Here is a 24422-nt window from a genome sequence, read left to right as displayed (position 1 = left end):
AGATCGGAGGTCTACTTAGCGTTGAATGACCTTGTAAAGAATGAGGGGAAATGGTGAATCTGTAGTGTGCCAGTTGCCACTGACGGTTTTAACCCAGTCGAAGATCTCCTGTCAGGGACTTCACTGGCTGCACTACAGTTGGCATCTTTCATCTGGTTTTGGGCCTTTTAACGGTTTTATTATGCATTCTTCCATGCTATAAGATCAGTATAATCATTCTTCATTCATTACTTGGATGCTTCCGATGTTTAGCCTGCTACTACATATACTTTTGGCAATGTTTTGGTTAAATTTAACAGTTTTAAAATCGCGACTGAACAAAAAAGCAACATAGGTGTTGGCACCCCTCGAAATGTTAATTCTTCCCGGAAAACAGTACATTGACAGTTACGATATATTCAAATACTGATCTATAACTGAAAGCCATTTCTCCTGTAATGCATGATGTCTCTATAAGGTGCTTGATGCTGCGAGTGTGGGGGAATTGCTCAGAGAAAACTGTGAAACACAGCCTGGTCTCCCGAGAGTGCCGTACTAACAAGAATAATTTGTAATCCCCGCCATGTCCTCCCGAATTGTAAGCAGATGGCACATTCCTTCTGCTGCGGATATTTCACATACAGCATGGGCTCGAGCTCTCAAACCCGTTATTTATTTAAGGCATAACAACCAGGGAAGGCTGATTTTATCAGTTGCACTTATAAAGCACACTCGAGCGCGCGGCCCCTGCAACTACGAAGACGTATATTGCCCTTAAGTGGTAATCAAGGCTAAACTAAATAATAGACCCAGCTGTAGTTAAATGATCTTTCTGTGCTGGTTGTGTGCTTGACATTCACAGCTGAGCTCATGTGTATTATACTTCAGTATCAAGTTGATTTTATTTAATCCTGCCCTCTTTCCTCTCCTTGAAACGGTCACGATGTGAGAGAGGAAAGTGTACAGGACTAAATAATTTCAACTTGATATGTGTCCAGTTGGTATGTGTATTGTATTGAAAAGGGCTGTTCTGCCTCCTCCAGGTACTGCGTTTGGGTGCGCTGATCACGTGACCGAAGGAGTGGTGCCCAACGAACATGGCACCTGGCTGTACGGACGCGGGGGCTGGTGCGACGGACAGCAGGTCACCCCCTGGAGGACAGACATCACCAGTCAGGTGATGCATTCAACCCCACGATCAATGTTTGACGTTTGATTCTTTTGATATCTTATCCTCCCTAATTTCAGGTATTTAAGAAAATGTTGTGTTAGTAAGGGACACTGTACTCTATGGCATTTTAAATTTCAATACTGAGATGATGAAGGTGGGGAGAGCTGTGTCTTTTAATCATCTCTTTATTTGGCACCAGCAGCACAGAGATGTACGTCGAACGACAAAGGCGTGTATAATGCGTTGCGCTTCCTGTGGACCAAATTCTGTGCTTTCATTCATCTCATTACTTCTAACCTTCCTTTGTTGTGTGCACGAGTAATTATTTCTCATTTACAAGAACGTGTGACATCGAATGACGGCTACAAACGGTCGGGCTTATTAAACCAATAAGAAGGGCGTATCCCAGGCAAATCGATGCTTTCGGGAGCTCGGTTGTGGAGACAAAAATGTTTTCTTCCAGACGTCGTGATCCACCCATTTAGACATCTTTCTGAAACGTATCCCTGTAAATAACGATAGTCTTACTGCGGGAAGGAAGCGACTGGCAGCCTTGGCCATTACGGCGCAGTTTGACCTCAGTCTCGCTACATTAGTCAGTAGGAAAATCAGAGCTTTAATCCGACTAGCATCAAAGCACTCAATGCAATTGTAGAGAGAGGACCTCCTGGCACACTTGTGGTTTATTGCCCTGCGTAGGAGTGGGAGCCAAAGAATATGTAATATTTCTGAAACTACAAAGGACGAGTATTTAGATTTTCTTGTCTCTTTCTTTTTTCCCCCCCCCCCATCGTGGTGCGGAAAGTAAAAGAACTGCTAGTGGCGGCCTGGCCCATGTTTAAAGAGATCTTATCACTGCCAACACTGGCATTGGCTGCTACTGCAAGTTAACAGAATGTGTTAACAAAAAAGTAGTGTTTTGTGCTGTTGTTGTTTTGGTTTTGTTACGACTAGAAACATATAAGATACAATATTACATGTATTTAAATTGGATCTTGCTGGTGAAATGGTTCTTGTTGAGACAGTAACTGGTGCCCGAGGCGTAGCTGCATCAATACAAATGACTGAATTGGTGTCATTTTCTGTCCAATAAAGCTAATGCAATCTGTCAGGCATTTATCTTTAAAAACACTAAATTAAAAAACTGAAATGCTGTTAGCGCTTGACGACACGAACCATCACTAATGTAATTCATCCGTGGCACTCCATGGCTACTCGGGATGATAATAATAGACGCTTTCGGCTGGGATGAGTGTGGGATGAGCTCGAGAGCGGGTTTGGAGAGGCCCGGCCTGACGTCACGGGGTGGTCTGGCTCTGGGGACCGGGCTGCTTGTGTCCTGTGGGGAAGTGGGGAGATGGCATGGGGTGGCCTCGGTCTGAGCTGCGAGGGACGTCTCCATCCGCCTTCCTGCCTCTGAGCACGTAGTTACTCGACCGATGAACGTCAGAGTCTTTACAACCGAGGGTGATATTCTGTGGGCTGTGCTCACGCTGACAGAAACAGGAAGCTGCTTCAGGAAAGGAACCAAATCTAGATGCAAGATAAAATGTCAGACTCCTGGTGTGGAAAGAGCCATTGCAGCCACCGTAGCATCGTCTGTTGAGTTTGGCTTCAGTATGAACACAGACAGGCCTCACACTTCACACAGCCTTGATTAAAGTGTAACTGACCATTGATTTGGCCGTGACAGACAGGTGTAAGTTCGTTATCTGTCATCATAAATAAATCTAAATGTAAAGTAGTGTATCTATCAGTGTCATAAATGTAAGTAGCAGGAAAAGAAAGAGCAGCATTTCCAAACATTCCTCTCCCTTGTTGTGTATAAATGTCATCCCGTTCATTGAATGATCAGGATTTAAACATTATTCGGGGCCGTAAAGCGAGTTGTGCGAGTGTCTTTGCTTTTAGTAGTTTTGTTACGTTTAACCAGCATGAAAACGCAACAAAGATCAGTTGCTGTAGGTCAGTCAGATCCGGGACTAAAACGTTTTTAGACGGAGAGAAAGGGTTGTTGATCTTAAGTTGTTACGAACATGTTTTTCCCCCTGTAAAGATATGAGTGCGTCTAATTCTTCAGTGTTATTTATAATAAGGCAATAGGTCATGTGAAGGGTGTCTGTTATTGTATAAGAGATGTTATTTTGCCGAGTTTGTGTAGCAGAACAGCAGCTTCGCTCAAACTGCACGAGATTACCTCTCAATCAGACGCACAACCTGTTCACGTATAGCCGACCGGGGTCAATTCAAGATCGATTCTAGAATTGTAATTAGTGTTCATGGAGCTGGGGTTGGAGCTGACTGTACAGCACGAGCCGAGCTTTTTGAGATGCACACCTGTGGAACAGCTGGCATTAACAAGAAAAAACAAGCAGATAAATGCTGAATACAGACATAATTAAATGAAATCTGTATTTCAGGGGTTAGTCAGAGTCATAATAACTTGAGTCTACAGAAGTGACTAAATACCTGCAGTAAGAAAGCTGTGCACGATCAAATTATTCACTTGTCATGATGAATTGTACCTGTCGAGCGCAGTGCCCTGAGGTCTGTGGTTTGTTGTCTGTTTTGTTCTGCCCGTTCTCCACAGACACAAAAGCGATTGTACATGCATCATTACAGCCTTCCTCCGAGTGGGATGGGAAATAGAAAGCTATTAAGAACTGTCTTGAAATGACTTACCTGCTACAAAGGAGAACATTAATTTTACCTTCAGTTAAAGCAGCGTAATGATACAGATAGATGTGCATGAGGCGCATATTCGTATCGTGTGTGTATATATATATATATATATATATATATATATATATTTATTAATGACGAAAGTTACAAACACCGAAAAAGCATTGTGGTTCTCCCTCCCACGCCCTGTGATGTTTGTTGTTAATTATGGGTTAATGGGTTTCGGTGCGCTGGTATCCTTTTCCAGCCACAGCAGGAGACTGTCAGCCATTTGTACTACAAGACAATTATAATGTTTCTAATCCGCAGCATGATGTGTGAACCAGTCTGTGATTCACTGATTGTGTAGATGAGGCCCTGGGCACCCATTTTATTAGATGCATAGATGGATATTTTCGTGCACATCTTGAAATTATCGATTCTTTCTGCATCTCTGTTCTATTAGAATTATGCTTTGATGTTTGCTAGTACTATATCAATCCTCTAATCTCTTTCCAATAAAAGCCGCCAGGTTTGTTATTCACACCTTGTGATTGTCATCCCGATTGCTATTATTGCGGTGCAGTGGTGTCAACGACAATACAGTCTGGGTCTTTGAATGTACTTTTTCTATAATTCCACCCATAACAAAGACAACCTTTTGACTGTCTTCTCGCGCTTGTGGATTCTCCGTGTCTATTTTATCGTGATGTGTTAATTGTTTAAAAATATATTTGTGGTAGATTAGAACATAAGAACATAAGAAAGTGTCCAATCGAGAGGAGGCCATTTGCCCCATCGTGCTTGTTTGGTGTCCATTAAAACTAAGTGATCCAAGGATCCTATCCAGTCTATTTTAAATGTTCCCAAATTGTCTCTTCAGCCACATCGCTGGGGAGTTTGTTCAGATTGTGACAACTCTCTGTGTGAAGAAGTGTCTCCTGTTTTCTGTCTTGAATGCCTTGAAGTCCAATTTCCATTTGTGTCCCCGGGTGCGTGTGACCCTGCTGATCTGGAAAAGCTCCTCTGGTTTGATGTGGTTGATGCCCTTCATGATTTTGAAGACTTGGATCAAGTCCCCATGTAGTCTCCTCTGTTCCAGGGTGAAAAGGTTCAGTTCCTCAGTCTCTCAGTAGGACATTCCCTTCAGACCTGGAATAAGTCTGGTTGCTCTCCTCTGAACTGCCTCTAGAGCAGCGATATCCTTCTTGAAGTGTGGAGCCCAGAACTGTCCACAGTATCCAGATGAGCTCTAACTAGTGCATTGTACAGTCTTAACATTACTGCCCTTGTTTTCAATTCTACACTTTTGACAATATACCCTAACATCCTGTTTGCCTTTTTTATTGCTTCCCCACATTGTTTGGATGGAGAAAGTGAGGAGTCCACATAGACTCCTAGGTCTTTCTCATGCGTTACTTCATCTACTTCTGTTCCTCCCATAGTGTAATTATAGTGGACATTTTTATTACCTGTTTGTAATACCTTACACTTGTCCACATTGAATTTCAACAGATTACATTACTAGCCAACCAATGAGCATGAATGGTCAAATGGATTTCTTGTCCGTAAACTATGTTCTCATGATTCGTTTTTAATTCCTAAACTGCCATTGGCAGGGATTCTGAGTTAAACCAGTTAATCCTGTGTAGCTCGAATACCTTACGAAGAGCTGAAGTCGGAAGAAAAGGGAAAGACTTAATACTTCAGTGTCTTTAATTACAGGATTCCTTGCATTCAGACTGCTTCAAAAATCGTTTATGAATACGTTTGAAGTCAAATTATTACTGGCTAAATCCAAGAGTATGTTTTCCCCAGAATGGAATACGCAATACTCAGAGCAGAGGTAAATAATTTTCTGATCGAGGTGTTAAGTATGTTTTTAAGTGTTTTGCCCTTGTTTAAATGATCGCTATTCTCTGCCTAATGCTTCTTTATCTGGAGTGCTCGGTTTGCAGGAAAATATAACGGTTTTAGTTAGATAATACTGTTACGATTTCCTATATTTTCCTATATAAGTTTTCTGTGCTATGAAACCACATCCGTAACTTCAACAGTCATGTAAATGTCCCGCCCTTTTTAACCAATGAAATACTCAACACCCAATGTTACAAAATAATAATTACGATTTAATTTGCTTTTGTTTATTAAGCATTCTTCAAATTTTGTGCGGCACATTCATGTTTCTTTCCTCATTAGAAAAACAGGTGTCAGCATTAAAAGTGTTAAATGTAATTAAATGTGGCGATTTAAAGATATATTTTAAGAGATGATTTTAAGAGCAATTTATTTATGTGGAGAAAGACGAGAGCTGGGAACCATGGACTAAAGCCAGCACTTCTCAAGATAACCGTGTACACAATATTGCCTTTAAATAATTCATATGTGAGCTGCCAGTTCATTTTCCTGTTGAGGAATTGAAAGTGAAAAGGAGAGGTGGAGGAAAAGAAAGGTGGAGGGAAAACAAATGGAGCAATAATGCTGGGCGGCCTGTGGAAGCTTACATCAGGAATTTAGATGGAAATTGAGCAAAATGTAATTACGGCGCGTCAAAATTTAATTCAAGGTTACAATGGGATCCGTCGCAGCGGAGTGAAGGGATGATTAAGAGAGAGGCGTGCGGAAGAGATGAGAAGATGCTCTCCGTCTTCGGCTGTCAGGAAGCGTTTGGACGCGAGAGAGGTTATATGACGAGCTTGTGAAATCTCGAAGCAGTGACTCACAGCGGACCAGCTCCCACTGGACGGGCTGGTTTTGATCAGCACCGACTCGGTATGAAATGGGTTCAGTGAGGTGATTGGGAGCTTGGCTGGACGCAGGATCTCCCGGCCCTGTGGACCTGAACAACCAGATCTAAACTCTCATCTGAGGACCGGGCAGCGCCGGGGCAGAGGCATACAGCTGGGGTCCTGAGGGTCATGGCATCTACAGACCTCCTTCAGCTCCTAGTTGTCCTAATGTTTGAATAACACATACCATTTATTAAGCTCCTGATGATTCCGTGCCCCAGGTATTAATGATGAGGGGGAGAGGGAGAGGGGAAAGGAGAGAGAGAAAGAGGGCGGGAGAGAATAACTAAACATTTAACCCAGCAATTTCTAACTTAATCTCTTTTCATCCTGCGCTCTGTAAGCCTCCTGCCGTCACCGGGGTCTGTGGGGCTTTGATGTCGTGTTGAGAGACTCCATCGCCCGTCTGTCGGCCACCTGCCGCCTGCCCTGCATGACTTCTGTCTTCTGACCAATCTGTTTCTGATTATAGTGTCCCTGCCCTTTCTGGTGCTTTATCCCAGTTTCTCTCTCTCTCGAGGCAGCGTCAGGCCGCGTGTTCTCATTCAATTAAACCCCAGAGAGCTACAGATCACACGCTAATAGACTGCCTATCCATTTTCAAAAGAATGCAACGGAGAACGAGTTACACACACAATAACATTTATTCGTGTGTTTATTTATACTTCACAAAAACTGCTCGGGAAGAAATCGGCACACTGATGTTTACCTTGACATCTACCGAGTGGTTTTGCTAGAGTGATTTAAAGTAAATAAGTAAATTATTCTCACATCTGAATGTCACGACCCGGAGGTGGTTTTCGGTTTAGATTTTTGAGAACCAGAACTAGATTTTCAGTGTCTATTCAGGCAAGGGTTTCTTTGTTTTGCTTCAGCTGGAGAGAATATTATTATTGAAGGGAGGTGGTGTAGGGCCATCATATACAACAAAATAAATAAATAAATTGATCAAAATACATTTTATAGGCGTGCACTGTTTAACGGGCATAGGTTATAATTCAGCTTTTGCATTAAATTATCCTTTTATATATGAAGTGCACTTGATTACAGAGGTTCTTCACGGTATGAAGAGGCAGTGTGAGTAATTTCTGAAAGCACGCTTCGCAACGCTCTTTAGAGTCAATGGTCTATCGTTGCTTATCAGCAGCACACTGACCTTCAATATATTTGCATATTTTATGTAGATCCGTGGAGTGCGGTGAAACCCAACAAATGTAAACACACCCGTTAGGTTATCCAATGATTTCCAAAGTACGGCAAAGTACTGGAAATTAATTTCTGCTTAAGAGTTTCTTTTTGTACAATGTCAAGATGTAGAAGTTCCTGCCTCTCATAGCTTACGCAATTAACTGCCGCAGCGGGTCTGTTAAATGGTAGGAACAATAGCAAAGGGCAGCCCAGTGCAACAGCTCAACACAACTCCGCTCAGTAATCCAGGCACTTTTGTTTTTCCCAAACTAAAATCAAACAAAATAAATAATCACAGACATACAGAAGATTAGCGCCACCCATAAAACAAATATTTTTGCGGTAATAGGAGATAATATTGTATTATTTTGCAGTAATGCTAGCGTGAATACAAGATATTGCTTTATTTTAAAACTTTTGTGGTAAGTCGATTTGAAAGCATGTACAGTGAGGATTACAAATATAATGATGAAAATGTTTGCAGCATATGTAACTCGGAACATTTAATGCAACTTGTAGTTGTGTTCTCTTTATTTCCAAATATAACCCCCTGCCACTAAAAAAGAATAAATGTAATGTATTCTTGATCCTACTATAGAATGATCTGAATCTCAAAGCAAACGTATCTCATATTAACGCATTCATTATTGTGAATTAACGGCAAAATCATTTATATCTCTGTGGCGCTAATAAGCTTTAGACTAACAGCCATGTCCAATCTCCACTCATTCACTTTGCTCAAAGACATAGGAGACAGATTGGTTATCTTGTACTTTCCCCTAATACTATTGCTTTCAATAAGCCGAGGATGATAATTACAGGAAATCACTACCTGTGTGTCACCTGACATTACTTCATGAAGGCACTATCAATTATTATGGATCGCCACCCTGCTTTTAACACACCTCACATAAAACGCCATCCATCTCTCGGGGTCTGACAGTGAGTTGAGGCCATCAATGTCATCATGCCTTCTGCCTCAGCAAGGAAGCTTGTAGAGATCACTGTAGACTATATAATTAGCTTGGACTATTATTAGTATTATTGTGGGGTAATTAGACATGATCATGCTTTATGTAACCATCAGATGAATTCTAAGTCTAACTACAGATTATTTTATATATGTGACATACAGTTAGGTCCAAAAATATTTGGACAGTGACACAATTGTCATCATTTTGTCTCTGTACACCTCCACAATGGATTTGAAAGGAAACACCCCAAGAACAAGCAGGAACTAAAGACAGCTACAGTCCAGGCCTGGCAGAGCATCACCAGGGAAGAAACCCAGCATCTGGTGATGTCTATGGGTTCCAGACTTCAGGCAGTCATTGACTGCAAAGGATTTGCAACCAAGTATTGAAACTCACAATTTAATTCATTCTTGTTAGTTTGTCCAAATACTTTTGAGCCCCTAAAATTGGGGGAGCACATATATAAATGGGTGTAATTTCTACACCGTTCACCCAATTTGGATGTAACTACCGTCACATTAAAGATGAAAGTCTTCACTTAAAGCACATCTTGACTGTTTCCTTTCAAATCCATTGTGGTGGCGTGCAGAGCCAAAATTATGACAATTGTCACTGTCCAAATATTTATGGACCTAACTGTATGTATACACGTTCTTCCTGTGAAAACAATTCTTTAGAGCCGCAAGGAGCCCATTTGAGCTCCACTGAATTGATCTTGTGATCCAACCCCAAACTGCATCTGATTAGTTTGGTTGTCTGCTTTCCTTCCGCAGATACAAATGTAATTAAACATGCAGTAGATCGCCGCTGCTCCTGAGAGACGGCTGACTTGGTTTCAGCAGGGTGTCCAAAGAGACGGCCCTCCTAGCAGTGCCAGCATGCATTTGGTTTGCAAACCCAGTGATTGAATTGAAATGATTTGAGAGTGTTTATGAGATTCAAGAGTGCAGAATGACAGGAAAACACAACACAAGCCTCATCTCATCCCTTCGAGATCGTTTTAGCAAATTGCGGTGATTGATTGAATAGCATCCTTGAGTTCCTTGCTCTAGCAGATGTATTAAGCTGTTTATAATAATGTTCTCTCTCTAATTTTGTTTTGCAGCTGGATATGACTGGATCCAACACAGTCCTCTATTTTGGTCTGTACAACGGGAGGGACCCCAACCCTACAAGCAACCCTGGTTATATTATAATGTACTCCTATGTTGTCTTCTTCAAGTAAAATTCTTCTCTCAGGGAATTAGGGCCTTCAAATTGAGTAGGCATATAGGCTCAAAATTATGCAAAAATGCTGTGATTCAAAGACGTACCTTGCAACACAATCAAGTTGTAGTTCACCTGTATTTCTACCGGTTTGCTTTTCACTTTTTATACAATTATTGAAAAGTGACAAAATATCTGGATTCATATTCAAGTAAAAATGCAATGAAATTTCATTAAATAAAAAATAAAACAATCCTTGTATATTTAACCATGAATTAAATCAATACTTCTTTAGTTTGAAAATGAAATGTAGAAAATGTCTGGTCTCTCAAATGAATGCTGCTCACAGAGTTTACAGATCAACTCAGTCTAGACTCATTGATTTCTCAATACCTTTCTACAGTAAACTGTTTATTAGGTGAAAGTATTTTACATTTTACAGATAAAAACATTCAAAATTGCAATACTTGTGATTAAAAAATTTAAAAATCAATTACTAGAATCAGTAAACTATAGAAAATACTTCCAAATGTGGCCTTTTTGTAGCGTTTCTTTCTCCGTTTAGGTGGTCCTGGCAGGAACACTTTGCTCAGCTGCCAATCCCTGGGGTGCAGGTGGTGGTTCGAGTTATCAGAGACCGTCTGACTAGAATGATACTGATCACAGCTCTGTACACAAACGGAGGAGCGAGATATGACAAATGTTCCCAGCTTGATACGTTATGTCTGTTTTGAGCTTTGTTAATAATATTATTATTATTAATAATAATAATAATAATAATAATATCACCATTCACATTATTATTAATCCTTAGCAAACACTCTTACCCCCCAGGGCAACAATATGCAAAACCACAATCTCCTTCATGCTGAATGAGATGCGCTCTTGAAGCATGCTTTCCCGAAGAGAGACATCTGTGTGATGGGTCAGGTGACACATTGGAAGGTTCTGAACTGACCACCAGGAAGTCAAAGGTCATCTCCCACCCCCTAATTGAGCAATACTGATAACAGACCCAGGGGAGATGCATCTTTTCTGACTTCACAGCGCTCGGAAGCTGCACACATGGAACTGTAGGCTTCATCGTGGAGTGTTTCTGATTAAAAATATTGCAACAAAGTAAAATACAAACGATGCCAGGATCACCAGCTGGTATGACATGGATGCCTTCAGTAGATCGGTGTTGTGGTGTAAGTAGTACTTTCTCTTGCAGATTAAGGCAGGGCACCTTTTTCTTTTCTTTTTAGCAACCTACAATGTTTCTGATTAAAACATGATTAGCAGCCATAGTTGCGAGAGTTTCTAAACTTCTGGGAAAAATATTGGAAGTTTGTGATGGAGGGTTGTGTTGGACAGAACTAATGGGCTGACATGAACACAAGTACCATTCACTCTCTGAGAGGACTGACGTCTCAACACTCAACCACACACGGCGGTGAGATCACTCGAGTCGCGAGATGATGGCTGCAAAGTGAAACATTTCCTTGTCTTAAGTTTGACCACAAGGGCTCTTTTTTTCTTTTTCTACAATAACTTGGTAAGAAAAGTAATCCAGAAGACTCATTTGTGTTTCAACAGCCTCTCAGAGTACTTTAATGTAATGGCATATCTTAATGGCTGCAATTAACAGGAACAGGAACTCAAGTACTGCACCACAACACGTTTCAAACCGGCAAGCCTTCGCTCCAGAGTGACAGCCGTGTCAGCCTCTACTTGGGAAGGTGGTCGTCCTGAAAGCTGAACTGCCGGTTGGGTTTCGTTGCCTCCTGCATCAGCTCATACAGCTGTCCAATCTGGGAGTCTTGAAACTGGGCGAGTTTTTCCCCGGAAAGATCGGTTCCAAAGCGAATTCCCTCGGTTTTCTTCGTCACAGACTCCATCACCTGGGTGTGCAGTGTGTTCTTGTAGGCCTGCATTGAGAAGGAGAGGAAATTCATATTAATTCAGTATAAATTATCTTCACAATCCTGACTTATTCCCCACTCAGTACAGTTTGTGCCTCTCAAATCATCCTCCCCTGATCCTTAGCCCTGTTCTTAGTTGTTTTTCAGAAGTTTTTGGAAGTCTTAGTTTAATTTTGGAAATGCAAGAAATTACTTCAGAACCTGAGACTGAGACCATTAAATATATCTCACAGGTCACCGGCAAAGGACTCCTTCCCCTGTAGTAGAAATAACTGATGCCACGGCCCTCGCCTGACTTTCTACACAACCCTATTCTCTTGGCAGGCACCATTACAGGTGTTTTGTTTTGTGGAGCCAGTGCACTGAAATGAAAAGCTTTCATGAGAACAGGAAGGATATTAGACCTGAATCTTAGCGTAGAATTCACCAACATGGTTTAAATGCCTCGGGACACCACCGTAGACCATCTAGTCACTTTGCATTTGGGTGCGTATATTCATCAAATCGCTGCTCTAGATGTCGCAGTCCTACTGAGAGACTGAGGGACCTGAACCTTTTCACCCTGGAACAGAGGAGACTACGTGGGGACTTGATCCAAGTCTTCAAAATCATGAAGGGCATCAACCACATCAAACCAGAGGAGCTTTTCCAGATCAGCAGGGACACACGCACCCGGGGACACAAATGGAAATTGGGCTTCAAGGCATTCAAGACAGAAAACAGGAGACACTTCTTCACACAGAGAGGCGTCACAATCTGAACAAACTCCCCAGCGATGTGGCTGAAGAGACAATTTGGGAACATTTATAAATAGACTGGATAGGATCCTTGGATCACTTAGTTATTAATGGAAACCAAACGAGCATAATAGTGGTAGTGGTGATCAACAGTTGGGTGTGAAATGTTATAATTAACTGGCAATTCCAAATTGGCAATACATATTCAAAATAAAAATAGATTCACAATTAATAATTCGAAGAGAATGTACTGACAGCTGTGAGGTCTAAATGATATCTAAGCAACCTACCCCCATAAAAGATACTAATCACTCTACTGGCATATCAAAAAAATGTAAAACCATCCCTCAAGTGAATTCAAGGCAAGAGTCCACCTACACTTTTTCCTGTTCTTTTCTGGGTACAGAGCCAATGCTATCTTGAAAGTGCTTGATCTAATCATTCATTCATTCATCAAGCAGAATCTGCTTTCCAGTCATCAACTGACGCATATTCTGATTTGCCAGTGCAGTGACTAACATTCTTTTGGTGTTATCCGGCCCGGCTCTGTAAGACACAAGCCTTTGAGTAACCTAGGCTGACAATTGAATGCTGTGATCTTTTTTTGCATTTTAAACTTGCGTGTTCCTCATCGTTAATTTTTCCCGGGTCTTCCCGATCAAAGCCATGATTACTAACCCTTTGGCTAAACCTTTGTTGTATTTTTCACCATTACAAGGATCTGTCGGCACTGAGCTGACAGAGTATCAAACTGCTTCCGAGCCCCTGAAGACGTGGCATCCCGAGCTTATTCATATATGCATGCATTTCATTACCCGACCAAACGTACTGTTAACATCTGCCTTATCTGAGCACAGCACAGAAAGGCAAAAGTCAATAGGTTTTTGTGCACCTCTTGAGTGGCTAATAAATGAATATGATTAAATAAATTGTGGCACAAAGAAGCAGGTGCAGCGAATAGGAATTATTTTCCCATATTCTGCTGTTAAAGCACCTGTAAAATGAGCAAGTGCCTACCTATAATCCTGCAGAAATACTAAATTGACTGTTTAACACAACCGCCTCCTACTGAATATTGCTCCTTATATCATCAACGTCGAGAGATCTTTATATAGAAATTTACTGCAGTGATTTTTAAATATGCAGTTTCTTTCTTATGTTCCACGGGTGTGCGATGAACGAACAATGAGTGTTACATAAAATAAATGACATGAGTCACATAATATTCATAGTTTGCAATTATGGGTTATAGAAACTGCAGCAGCCTACGTGGTTTCGGAAAGATTACACAACTTGCTCCTAACAATTCACGGGGTCCCCTGCGGAGAACGTGTTGCAAATTTTTTTAAGAAAAGCAGTGATTTTTGTCTTTTTACTTGGAATATTACGTGTGGTTCAATTCAAAATATATTAAAAAGATGTTTTAAGAATTAATATTTTTGGTTGTTGGTTTGTTTAACTTTAACAACAAGAGTCTGGACATAGAAAGCTGTGGAATATCTGTCTAAAATATGATTTGTATGAAAGTGCTCGCTTGCCAATTATGGAGGAGAATTGTTATTGGGTGTTGGACCATTCCCTTCACATAAGGGGCCGCTGGATGCGGACTTTCAACTGTGCTACACATATCTGGCAGACTCCTTGACAGCCCCCAGATGTTGCACTCGATACCCCAATCTGCCCAATCGAAAACAAAGCAAACTACCACCTTGCGCAAAGATTAGATTTTCTGTGATATACTGCTTGTGAAAGGATGGAAATTGGCCGTTTCCCGAAGCCCTCCATCAAATCCAGTGAACAGGCGTCTGAGCGCGGTGCAGCCGTGATGAAAATCACACGTCGAGTACCGCGTGTTATTGCCATGGGCACCGACCCGGTGCGTAAATTGATTCTCGGGTGCCTGGACTCCGAGTCCTACGCGCCGCTCCACAAATCAAGCAGTCAGCAATACTAGTAACATCCAGATGATGATTGTTCTCCTTTTCTGGTCTACAAATGAAGAAATGACTCCTCTGACACAGACCATTACTCAGAAACTATTTGGGATCATATCGACAGCAATAATGGTTTCCACCCGCTAAGACAACACAAAGGAGATGCTTGGTGCGACAATAAGCGTACAAGGAAGTATCTGAAGAAAACAGTCACCCTGGCAGCAAAGTGCTCATAATGCAGACCCCCTCTGTAGAAGAAAACTACCCCATTAGTTCTCCTCACACTAAGGCACACAAGCACTGTCTCAAGAGAATGTATGGCCTGTATTTTGACAACCCACTTTGCCTTTACGACACATTCTTACAACCAGTCTGATGCAAATCCTTAAATATTCGTGTCGCACATTTCTTCCTACAGTCCTAATGTTCAGCAGTAAACACAGAGGCTAAAAGCAGAGGCTGTCAGGGAGGGTTTACTTGCGATATGAATACTTTCATTAGGCTGATGCCATTTATTTTCTCTCATAAAATGGGGCTTTTCGAATAAACAGAGTTCTGCCTAAAGCCCAAAGGCCGCTATAAAAATACAACCGCTGTCAAAATAGTGGCGAGTAAATCACCTCTGCAAATAAAACAACGCAGTCGTGTATCAACAATCGCAGTTGGTCATCGTGGATTCAAGAAGCCACCTAAACACACACCACTAAGCGTTCATAAATTATCTCTAACCTGATGTTTCCTAAACGACAGATCGTATCATCTGTCATCTATTGTCTATATTCCAACCAACGAGCAAAATTGTTTTCACAGATTTAGTCATTAGGTGGTGAAGTGGAACCGTCGGTTTTGTGTGGCACTATTTATAGTCCTTTTACGGAGACGTGCTGCGTTTGATTTTATACAATTGAACACGTTTCATCGGAAGAATGAACAAGCCACCATTAAAGGAATTACTTTGCTTTTATTTGAAATTGTAGCTCAGACCTGAAAAAAACAACAACAACAATGCGAATAATGCCTTCTCTGAATGATGTTTATTCCAGCAGACTTGTATAGATTTTAAGTTCAGCAATTATGTGCGATACTCTGTGTTGTGGGATCCTTTTAAAGAGGTGCATTAGTTAATTGCGTAGATTTGTCTAGTGCCACTGTGGAATCGTGACAGACTGTGTTGAAGTAGCCAGGATTGGTAGAAACAGGAATTATGTTCTCAGACAACACTGGTCAAAATCCTGGAAATCTGAGCGTTTGTTTCCAGCGTGACGTCTGCTTCATGACCACTTTGACCCCACAGTGTGATGTCCCGGTGTTTTGGTGTGGACTGGGTGGGCCGTGTGATGAGGTGGGTGTGTCTCAAGGTTCGGACCAGCATGGGCGGGTTCTTCTTTTGCACGTGCTGTGATCGTATTGGACAATGGGAGTTTCATCACGAGGACCTGTAACCCTGGAAAGCTGGTGACACAGTCTTGTGGACAAGCATTTGGTATTGAATAACCCCGTGTATGTATAGTTGTTCTGGCAAGACACAAGTCAAGAGTAACTGTACAGCTGTGTCCCTGAAATGCGACGGAGAGATTTAAAATATTCAGTCTGTACTCTGTACTCCATCACTTACAACCCAAGCTTAAGTCTTCCCAGGAGCTTTAGTCGATAGATCATCTGAGATTCTTTTAAAATAACTGCTGCTTAAGGATGCTCTAGTGAAAAATTGATCATACATCAAGGCAGGATATTAGCAAACTGATTAAAGGAGCCAGATATTGCAGTTCTGTGACTTGGTGCTAATCACGCACTGCATAAAACATCAATGGGACGAAGGCACGGAGGCTGGCCGAGAAGGTTGTGGAGATCAAAGCAAGACGATAAGAGAATATTACAAGGCGGGTATCCCCCTAAACTGCAGCAAAGCCTTAAAGAGGTCCATTTCAATGACTTACACAGATTTTAAGTCTTAACAAATCCCAAAGTACGGTTTATTAAACATTCCTGTGTTGTTTAATTTTATTGAGGTTTCTCGCTGCTGGCACAGAGAACATGTCCCTTGATGGAGGTGCAGAGCGAGGGGGGGGGTGGGGATATCATTGATGTTCTTCATGATGCATGGTCTTCTCTGGCAGGGTGCACAAGGTCATAGTTGTCCCTCCCTAACCGCTTTTAGGAGTGTGGAGGCATGCACTGCTTCTCAAATTGACCAGAGGACAGAAAGCAGCTCCAAATCATTATCGATCCACCTCTGCGCGGCGCTGTAGGGACGCAGCCAAATGCTCGTTTATTCTCATACATCTTAATCCTCTGGTGATTGTAATTAAGTCTTTATGTTTCATTTCAGAAGACCGGTTCTATATACGCATGTCTAAAAAGCTCAGCTCTTGCCTTCAGGTAGTCTATCTTTGCAGTCCTAGGAAGGAGCAGAAGTTTGAATCTTGGCTCTGCGCCCGACAGTCATATTAAATATCTGTACGCTGTTCTGTGGTGTACTTGCAGGACTTCTCCAGACTGAATCATCTTTCCTAAACTCGTTATTTTCTCTTATTGAATGATTAAACTCTTGAAGAGTCTGCGGACGTCTCTGTTTGTTTGTTCCCTCCTGTGTGACAGATGTTTCTGTAGATAAAACTGTTTCTCTCTCCCGGCTCGTGAGCACGTCTCTCTCTCGGTTCTGCTAATGTCGTTCGTCTTGCTGCGTCCCGGGACCCGGTCCTCCCCCGCTGTGCATTTAACGACAATCAGAGGGGAACTCGCTAAATTAGATTAAATGAGGTTGACAGTGCAACAAATGATGGATTGTTACCGTAGAAAATCCAGCATAATTTTTTAGTTGTGGGCTCACCAAGTATGATGTATCTTCCCTGGGCTATATCGCTTCAAATGTTGAAGATTCTTTAGTTAGAAATGAAGACCTGCATTAATCACACTAATGAACAACACACTACACTGCATTACCACAGGTGTGATGATACCACCTCCCTGCTCTAGTAATGGGTTGAATCTGGGATCTTGGGGAAGGATAGTATGGTAGTCCAGGGGTACACAGTATCTGCACCCTCTGACCCTTCAGAACAGGTCATGAAGGTGGTTGCCCTGTTTTTGTATGTCCATCACGAAGACTGTGGACACTTTAGAGACTCCACGCTGGTGAATATTGTCCTGGAGACTATGGGTCAAGGCAACGTGGAACTGCAGCCCACAGAGGCCAACTATAGCGACAAGCAGGAAGCGGTGTGCGGCAAAATATGTGTATGAGTCCGGACCCTACTCAACACATTGTCCAGACCTGCCTTTGGTTACCATTGTGTCTGTTGTTCAGATTCCACTGGTGAACAATCCAGTGACAACCCACAGATTAGGGAAGGTCAGATGACAGCTGTAATTAAAGACAAAATAAAATTTAAAAAGACTGAACTGGAAGCACTGAACTGGAGATGTGAATGAGCTTACAGAAGCTGCATCCGATTTCCACATCATCTTCGGTAAAAGACTGAAAATTGGGCTTCAGGGCATTAAAGACGGAAAACAGGAGACACTTCTTCACACAGAGAGGCGTCACAATCTGAACAAACTCCCCAGCGATGTGGTTGAAGACACAATTTGTGAACATTTAAAAATAGACTGGATAGGATCCTTGGATCACTTAGTTATTAATGGACACCAAACGAGCACAATGGGGCGAATGGCCTCCTCTCGATTGGACACTCTCTTATGTTCTTAATGAGCTGCAGATTAGAAGGGAAACTATCAACGTGACACTGTTTTAGCACATTAGGTGTCCTACTTCATACTCCGTTTTAAATTACTTGTTTTACAAGAACGTTAGCCATGCCTGAAGGAGAAAAAGGCAGCTCAGGGTGAGTGAAGCTATATGCCATCTCCATGCAATTTGCTGTATTGTCTAGTTTGTCTCCTGAAGAGATACTCTATGAATGACACGATTAAAATATTGAGATGCCCCTCCTGTTGGCTTCACAGATCCCACACGAGGGTCTGAGATTTCCCATTGTGACGAGAAATATTCATATCAGACCCATTACAATCCCATTACTATTTGCATCACTGATCTCTTCAGACTGCGTTTTCATCACGGACCATCCTCGACGGCAAACACTGAAACGGTAAGACAATGTAACACAACGTAAGCAATTCCCTTCTGGTACTGAAAAGCACAATAATCCCATTACAGCCCCCACTGGAATCGATCCCCCTCTCATGATCGATTGATTTGTATTGCAACACTATGCATTTTCAGCTGGGCTACAACAATGTATATGATTACACGAGAGACAATGAAATCGTTATGAGATGTCCTATTCAGGCACACACCGTGTGTAGTTTATAGCTCCCTGCGCACAGAACAGCGGACGAGTGACCTTGCGTAGGAACGAGAGCTCGCCAGTCTTGCACCCATTGCTGACATACAGCGATATGAGCGAGCAGAAGAAAAATAAATAGAGAACAAGTCTTTCTATCGTGTTGTCCTCACCACAGTGCGACGTGGTTAAGCAGCTCAAAATCGCCCGCTCCGTCTCTATTCCAACGACATTTCGCTGGTGCACACCCGCCCCCAGAGTGCTGCCAATGGCTGCCCGGGCCCGAGTTCCCTTCATGTTCCTGGTTCAGCACACTGCACCACAGAGCAGGGGCGAGCAGAGACGGACGGGCGAGGAACAGAGGCACCGGCTTATTTTCATATCTCGGAGAGCTCAGATTTGTTTTAAAGACTTTTGGGCTGTGCCAGGAGTTAAGGAACTGTGTTGAAGAATGGTTGTCAGCTTGTGCCGGAAGAAGTGTTAAAGAAACGTGACATTGTGAAGAATGTTTTACATCTAAGAAAAAGCACTTGATAAAAACACAGAGTTTACTATTTAAGTGTCATGACAGTACTTCAAGACTCTGGGAACTGATAACAGGTCCAGAGGATTCCCTGTGGTCCTGGCACCATTCACACACACACACGCTGTCCCGGGCACGGTGGCACTCATGGTGTACTCTGTATGAGGGAGGCTGTGGTTTGCCGAGACCTTGTCATACAGCCGGGAGTGCTTCTCACAGCTCAAGGGCGACACCAGCTGGAGTGTGTGCCCGTTATCGTCCAGGTGTGACCGGAGCGCTAGTTGAGCTAACGAGCCTCATTGATGCGGGTGTATAAACTGGCCGCTCAGCGGGGTCAGCAGGAGTCCTGCCTGTCAGCTGCTGTGTTGTGTGTTTGATTGCTCTGTGATGCGTCTGTTGCAGATGCATGTGAAGGAGGGAGGGGTGAGATGAGAGAACCGAGCCTGCCTTTAGCTGTTGTCCTCTGTGCGACATCATGAGCGACAGATTGTTTATTTTTGTGTTGGACTTTTTGTATCGTTTCACTGTTTGTTATTTATTCATATAGCCTATATTTAAAAACATCACCAGTGACACTGGCATTACAGTCGCATCTCATTGCTCTTGGTGGGCCAGTGATGATCTGGTGTGTGGACTGTTTTATGTATCTGTTTTATGCTGGCAGTGCAGTAAATGAGGTTAATTTTACTCGCTCTCGTATTCAGTGAAGAGGGGTGAAGGTGGCGTAGACTAACAATCAATTACTTGGCAAATGTTATGTGGTGTCATTTTCGGCATCTGTACACACATATATACAGTATATATAATTTTAAACTAATAAAACTGCTGTATATAAAGACACATTCACTCTGTCTAATACGCAGACATTATTTATTATACTGTAAGTAAAACAGGTTTATTTGGGCCATGACCCTCTGATTAAGCTGACAGAGAGTTTAATCGAATAAGTGCAGTTACTTATAAAAACAACAAGGCACTCCACAAATCAATGTAATTAATAGCTGGTGATAAATTCAGGTGATCCAGTTACTTGGTTTAAGTAATCCTGACAGAACGAGGAAATCCAAGCAGTCATTGCAGTGAGTGCACACAACGAGCCAGGTTTGAAACCCAGCTGGTCTCGGCTGCCACCGTGTGGTCACCCACTGCCACTACACGCCCATTACAGAACACACTGAAAGAAATGCCCATAAATCCTGCTACTTTTCACTAGGACGATAGAACTACATGTAATTGGTGGGATGAGTCCCCTGCACCCCCACACTGACCGCTCACTGAGTGTCACAGATGTGCTACAGATGTGCTGCCCCGGCGCGTCTCTCTGCTCACCTCCCACTCCGCCAGGAAGCCCCGGGCCTCCTCCGCTGTGGCCCCCCGGGTCCGCCTGAACTCGTCCCGCACGTACTGGTCCCCCAGCGCCCGCAGGTCCAGCGGCAGGAAGCGGTGCAGCAGCAGGATGCGCTTGTACAGGAGCCGCACTCTGGACACATGGGCCGGGCCGGACATGACCTTCCCCTGGGATCAACACACACACACATGTGCCATGTTATCATCCGCTGCAGCGATAACACACGCGTGGGCAGGGCATGTATGACGCATTGCTGTGCAGGACTCGGTCACACTGACCGGGAATAGAAACTCACCGGCTGCAGCGCACTGTGATCGCCGGCAACACACGAGCGCGTCACTGCGCAGCTGCGCCACAGCCAAAGCGGTGCAACATTGTAACAGCACCGGCGAGAAACGCCAGCAGCCGGTTATTCAGGATTAGTGCTGGTGTTGGTGTTGCCTACCCACGGCGCGAAAAAATATTGAAATGTTGCGTTGTTGTTTTCACACAGGTCTATATTAATAAAACACATTGTTACGCTGCTACATGCTGGTGCTCAGAGAGGACGTACAGGACAGGAAGCTTTATTGTCTTTTTTCTTTTGAAACGACTTGCTGGCGCCACCCTGTGGATGATGTAGGATCTGAGTGATGTAATGTATTCATTAATTGTTAAAAGTTAATTATTCATTAAGACTAACTGTATTTTGAAATATATAACAATAGCAATACTACTAATCACACCCTTTTGGGAATGTCCTATAGGATTACTATTTTCAAAAGCAGACATTTGAGGAAACTTTATGAGAATAGATTAGAAATGACTCAAAAATGTATGTAACATTTATTTTTTATTACAAATTCAAAATTATACAGAACATGAATGTTGTAAAACACACACACAAACAGTGGTTTTAACAACCTTGACTAGCAATAATAATAGATTTCTTCATGTAAATTTAAGTAAGTCGAGTATTAGAGTATACACTCCTCTCTTCTGGGAAGGCTTTCCACTAGATGTTGGAACGTTGCTGCGGGGATTCGCTTCCCTTCAGACTCAAGAGCATCAGGGAGGTCGGGCTCGCAGTCAGCTCTCCAGTTCATCCCAAAGGTGTGCGATGGGGTTGAGGTCAGGGTCTGTGCAGGCAGGCAAGTTCTTGCACACAGATGTTGGACACACCATTTCTGTGTGGACCTCGCTTTGTGCACGGGGGCATTGTCATGCTGAAACAGGAAAGGGCCATGCCTAAACTGTTGCCACGAAGTTGGAAGCCCTGAACCATGACAAACAGTCCCAGACCATTATTCCTCCTCCACCAACCTTTACAGTTGGCTCTCCTGGCATCATCCAAACACATATTCGTCCATCAGACTGCCAGATGGTGAAGCGTGATTCATCACTCCAGAGATTGTTTCCAGTGCCCCAGAGTCCAATGACATTGAGCTTCACACTCTGACACTTGGCATTGCGCACAGTGATCTTACTGTTGTGTGCGGCTGCTCGGCCATGGAAACCCATTTCATGAAGCTCCTGGTGAACAGTTCTTGTGCTGACGCTGCTTCCAGAGGCAGTTTGGAACTCGGTAGTGATTGTTGCAACCGAGGACAGAAGATTTGTACGCCCTACACACTTCAGCACTCGGCGGTCCCGTTCTGTGAGCTTGTGTGGTCTACCGCTTCACACCTGAGCTGTTGTTGCTCCTAGGCTTTTCCACTTCACAATAACAGCACTTACAGTTGACCGGGGCAGCTCTAGCAGGCAGAAATGTGATGCACTGACTTGTTGGAAAGGTGGCATCCTATGATTGTGCCACATTGAAAGTCACTGAGTAAAGTCCATTCTACTGCCAATGTCTGTCTAAGGAGATTGGATGACAAAGTGCTTGATTTTATTCACCTGTCAGCAATGGGTGTGAAATTCCAAATCCACTAACTAGAAGGGCTGTCCACACACTTTTGGCCATTTAGTGTATATTAAACTGTGCATAGACCTAGACCAAATCAAATAAACTTTAGACCCATCACAAATTGGTCCAGGACATAGTGTGACTAAGCTAGGCAGAAGTTTCTTAAAAGTCCAAATGGAATATGAATGCTAGTCGTACAACAATAACAAACATGTAATTCAAAACCATAAACTATTCTTAAAACTGCCTCATCTTGGTGCTCCTTGGCTGTGTGATGATTGGTTTAAATTCCCAATATAAATATCTTGACGGCTGCGGAGGACATGCACTGTCTGAGGGACTCCACTTGATCTAATGCACATATCGCCCGGCCAGGTCAACGGTCAGGCTTCAGTCCACCAGCCAGCCAACGCACCTGCTAAACCTTTCTGTTCTGGCTTAGATTTTTATAATTATTCTGAATGCAAATTCAATTATGCATTCTTTTATTCCCATTTCAATGGCATTTTCTTCAAAATAAAACAAATAAAATAAAGCCAATCTTCATCTCTGCTGCTCTTGCTGCTGTCCTGAGGCCCTGAGGTCAAAAACGGTTTCCAATCAAAACTAAACACAAAAATACTGCAGGCACCTTCTGTCCGTTAACTCTACAGTCATATAATATACTATAATATAATATAATATACAAAGACATACATTTCAAACCACAGGGAAAGAGGACCTTATTAAGGGTTTCATGCCATGAAGCAGAGGAAGAAATGCAGCTGATGACAAAAGTGAGGAAAAGTGGAGAACCCCATGAACGTGTTCACTGAGCTTCAGGAAACCAGTCTGAGAACGACTGTACTCCCGGAAATTCAATTATTTTATTTACGTAAAAGTGTTTATATATGTGTGTGTGTTAATGTTTTTGTCCTGGGGTTGCCAAGTTTTCAGACGGTCAAACACCACTTAGCTACAACTGTGATAGATCAGGTTAAAAAACAAACAAACAAAAAAACACACCATGAATGAAAAATATTTGTGTTGTTAGGCTCTCTACATAATAACAGCTGAAAATTATAATGTTGATTTCTTTACTTGGTTACTTTCCAGTGTGCTTCTTTGGGATGAGAGACAGACAGTCAACACATGATCATATCAATGTCAGTAAATATACGATTACTGTACAGTTATAATTAAGTATCCGTGACTCCCTTGTCCAGGGACGACTTACAAAAGAGCAATACAAAGTGGAATAATACAGTGATATTTTATAATGGGTGAGAACAATTTCAAATATAATTGATCTTAATTTAGCATTGCTAGATTAACTTACAATACAATAAGGATATACAGCTCTGGAAAAAATTAAGAGACCACTGTCTTAAATCAGTCTTAAATCAGCATCTCTACATGTATGGCAGCCATTCCACTCCATTCATATTTTTATTTGGAATTTGGGAGAAATGTTGTCAGTAGTTTATAGAATAAAACAAAAGTGTTCATTTTACCCAAACACATACCTATAAATAGTAAAACCAGAAAAAATGATAATTGTGTAGTGGTCTCTTAATTTTTTCCAGAGCTGTATAATAGAATATAAAGATGTTTCATTTCCTTGTAATTGATTATACTCAGGTAACAAAACATGTATCGTAAATAAACTGAATTCATTGGACCTGCTTCCTGCCTGAACATCTGAGAAAGGCCTCCAGTTCACTTTGCTCTGTGTCTCTGCGTCTCCAGTCAGACGGCAGTGCGGGGGTTAATGACTCAGCGGGTGATGAGGTATTTCTCCTCTCATCAGCACCAAGATGCCCCCTGCTGGCGTCTG

The 24422-nt window shown here is 42.4% G+C and overlaps 2 protein-coding genes across 3 annotated transcripts in view; one reads left to right on the top strand and one right to left on the bottom strand.

Annotated features, from left to right (window-relative positions):
* Positions 1–10236, top strand: part of LOC136760208 (uncharacterized) — a 43676-nt gene extending 33440 nt beyond the window's left edge. For both annotated transcript variants that reach the window (XM_066715510.1, XM_066715511.1), the window contains exons 11-12: positions 1023–1156; positions 9868–10236. In XM_066715510.1, coding sequence (XP_066571607.1) covers positions 1023–1156; positions 9868–9987 — 254 coding nt within the window. In that variant the 3' untranslated portion in view covers positions 9988–10236. The remainder of the gene's footprint in view (positions 1–1022; positions 1157–9867) is intronic.
* Positions 10237–11531: 1295 nt separating this feature from the next.
* Positions 11532–21252, bottom strand: sdhaf3 (succinate dehydrogenase complex assembly factor 3). Its single transcript, XM_066715512.1, has 3 exons — positions 21014–21252; positions 20700–20885; positions 11532–11878 (listed from the first exon to the last, which is right to left on the bottom strand). Exons 2-3 carry the CDS (start codon positions 20874–20876, stop codon positions 11678–11680), a joined length of 378 nt encoding a protein of 125 aa, XP_066571609.1. The 5' UTR covers positions 20877–20885; positions 21014–21252; the 3' UTR covers positions 11532–11677.
* Between the last annotated feature and the right edge of the window lie 3170 nt (positions 21253–24422).

Source organism: Amia ocellicauda, chromosome 10 (assembly GCF_036373705.1).
Source record: "Amia ocellicauda isolate fAmiCal2 chromosome 10, fAmiCal2.hap1, whole genome shotgun sequence".
Taxonomy (NCBI): Eukaryota; Metazoa; Chordata; class Actinopteri; order Amiiformes; family Amiidae; genus Amia; species Amia ocellicauda.
This window is presented reverse-complemented; position numbering and strand designations above follow the sequence as displayed.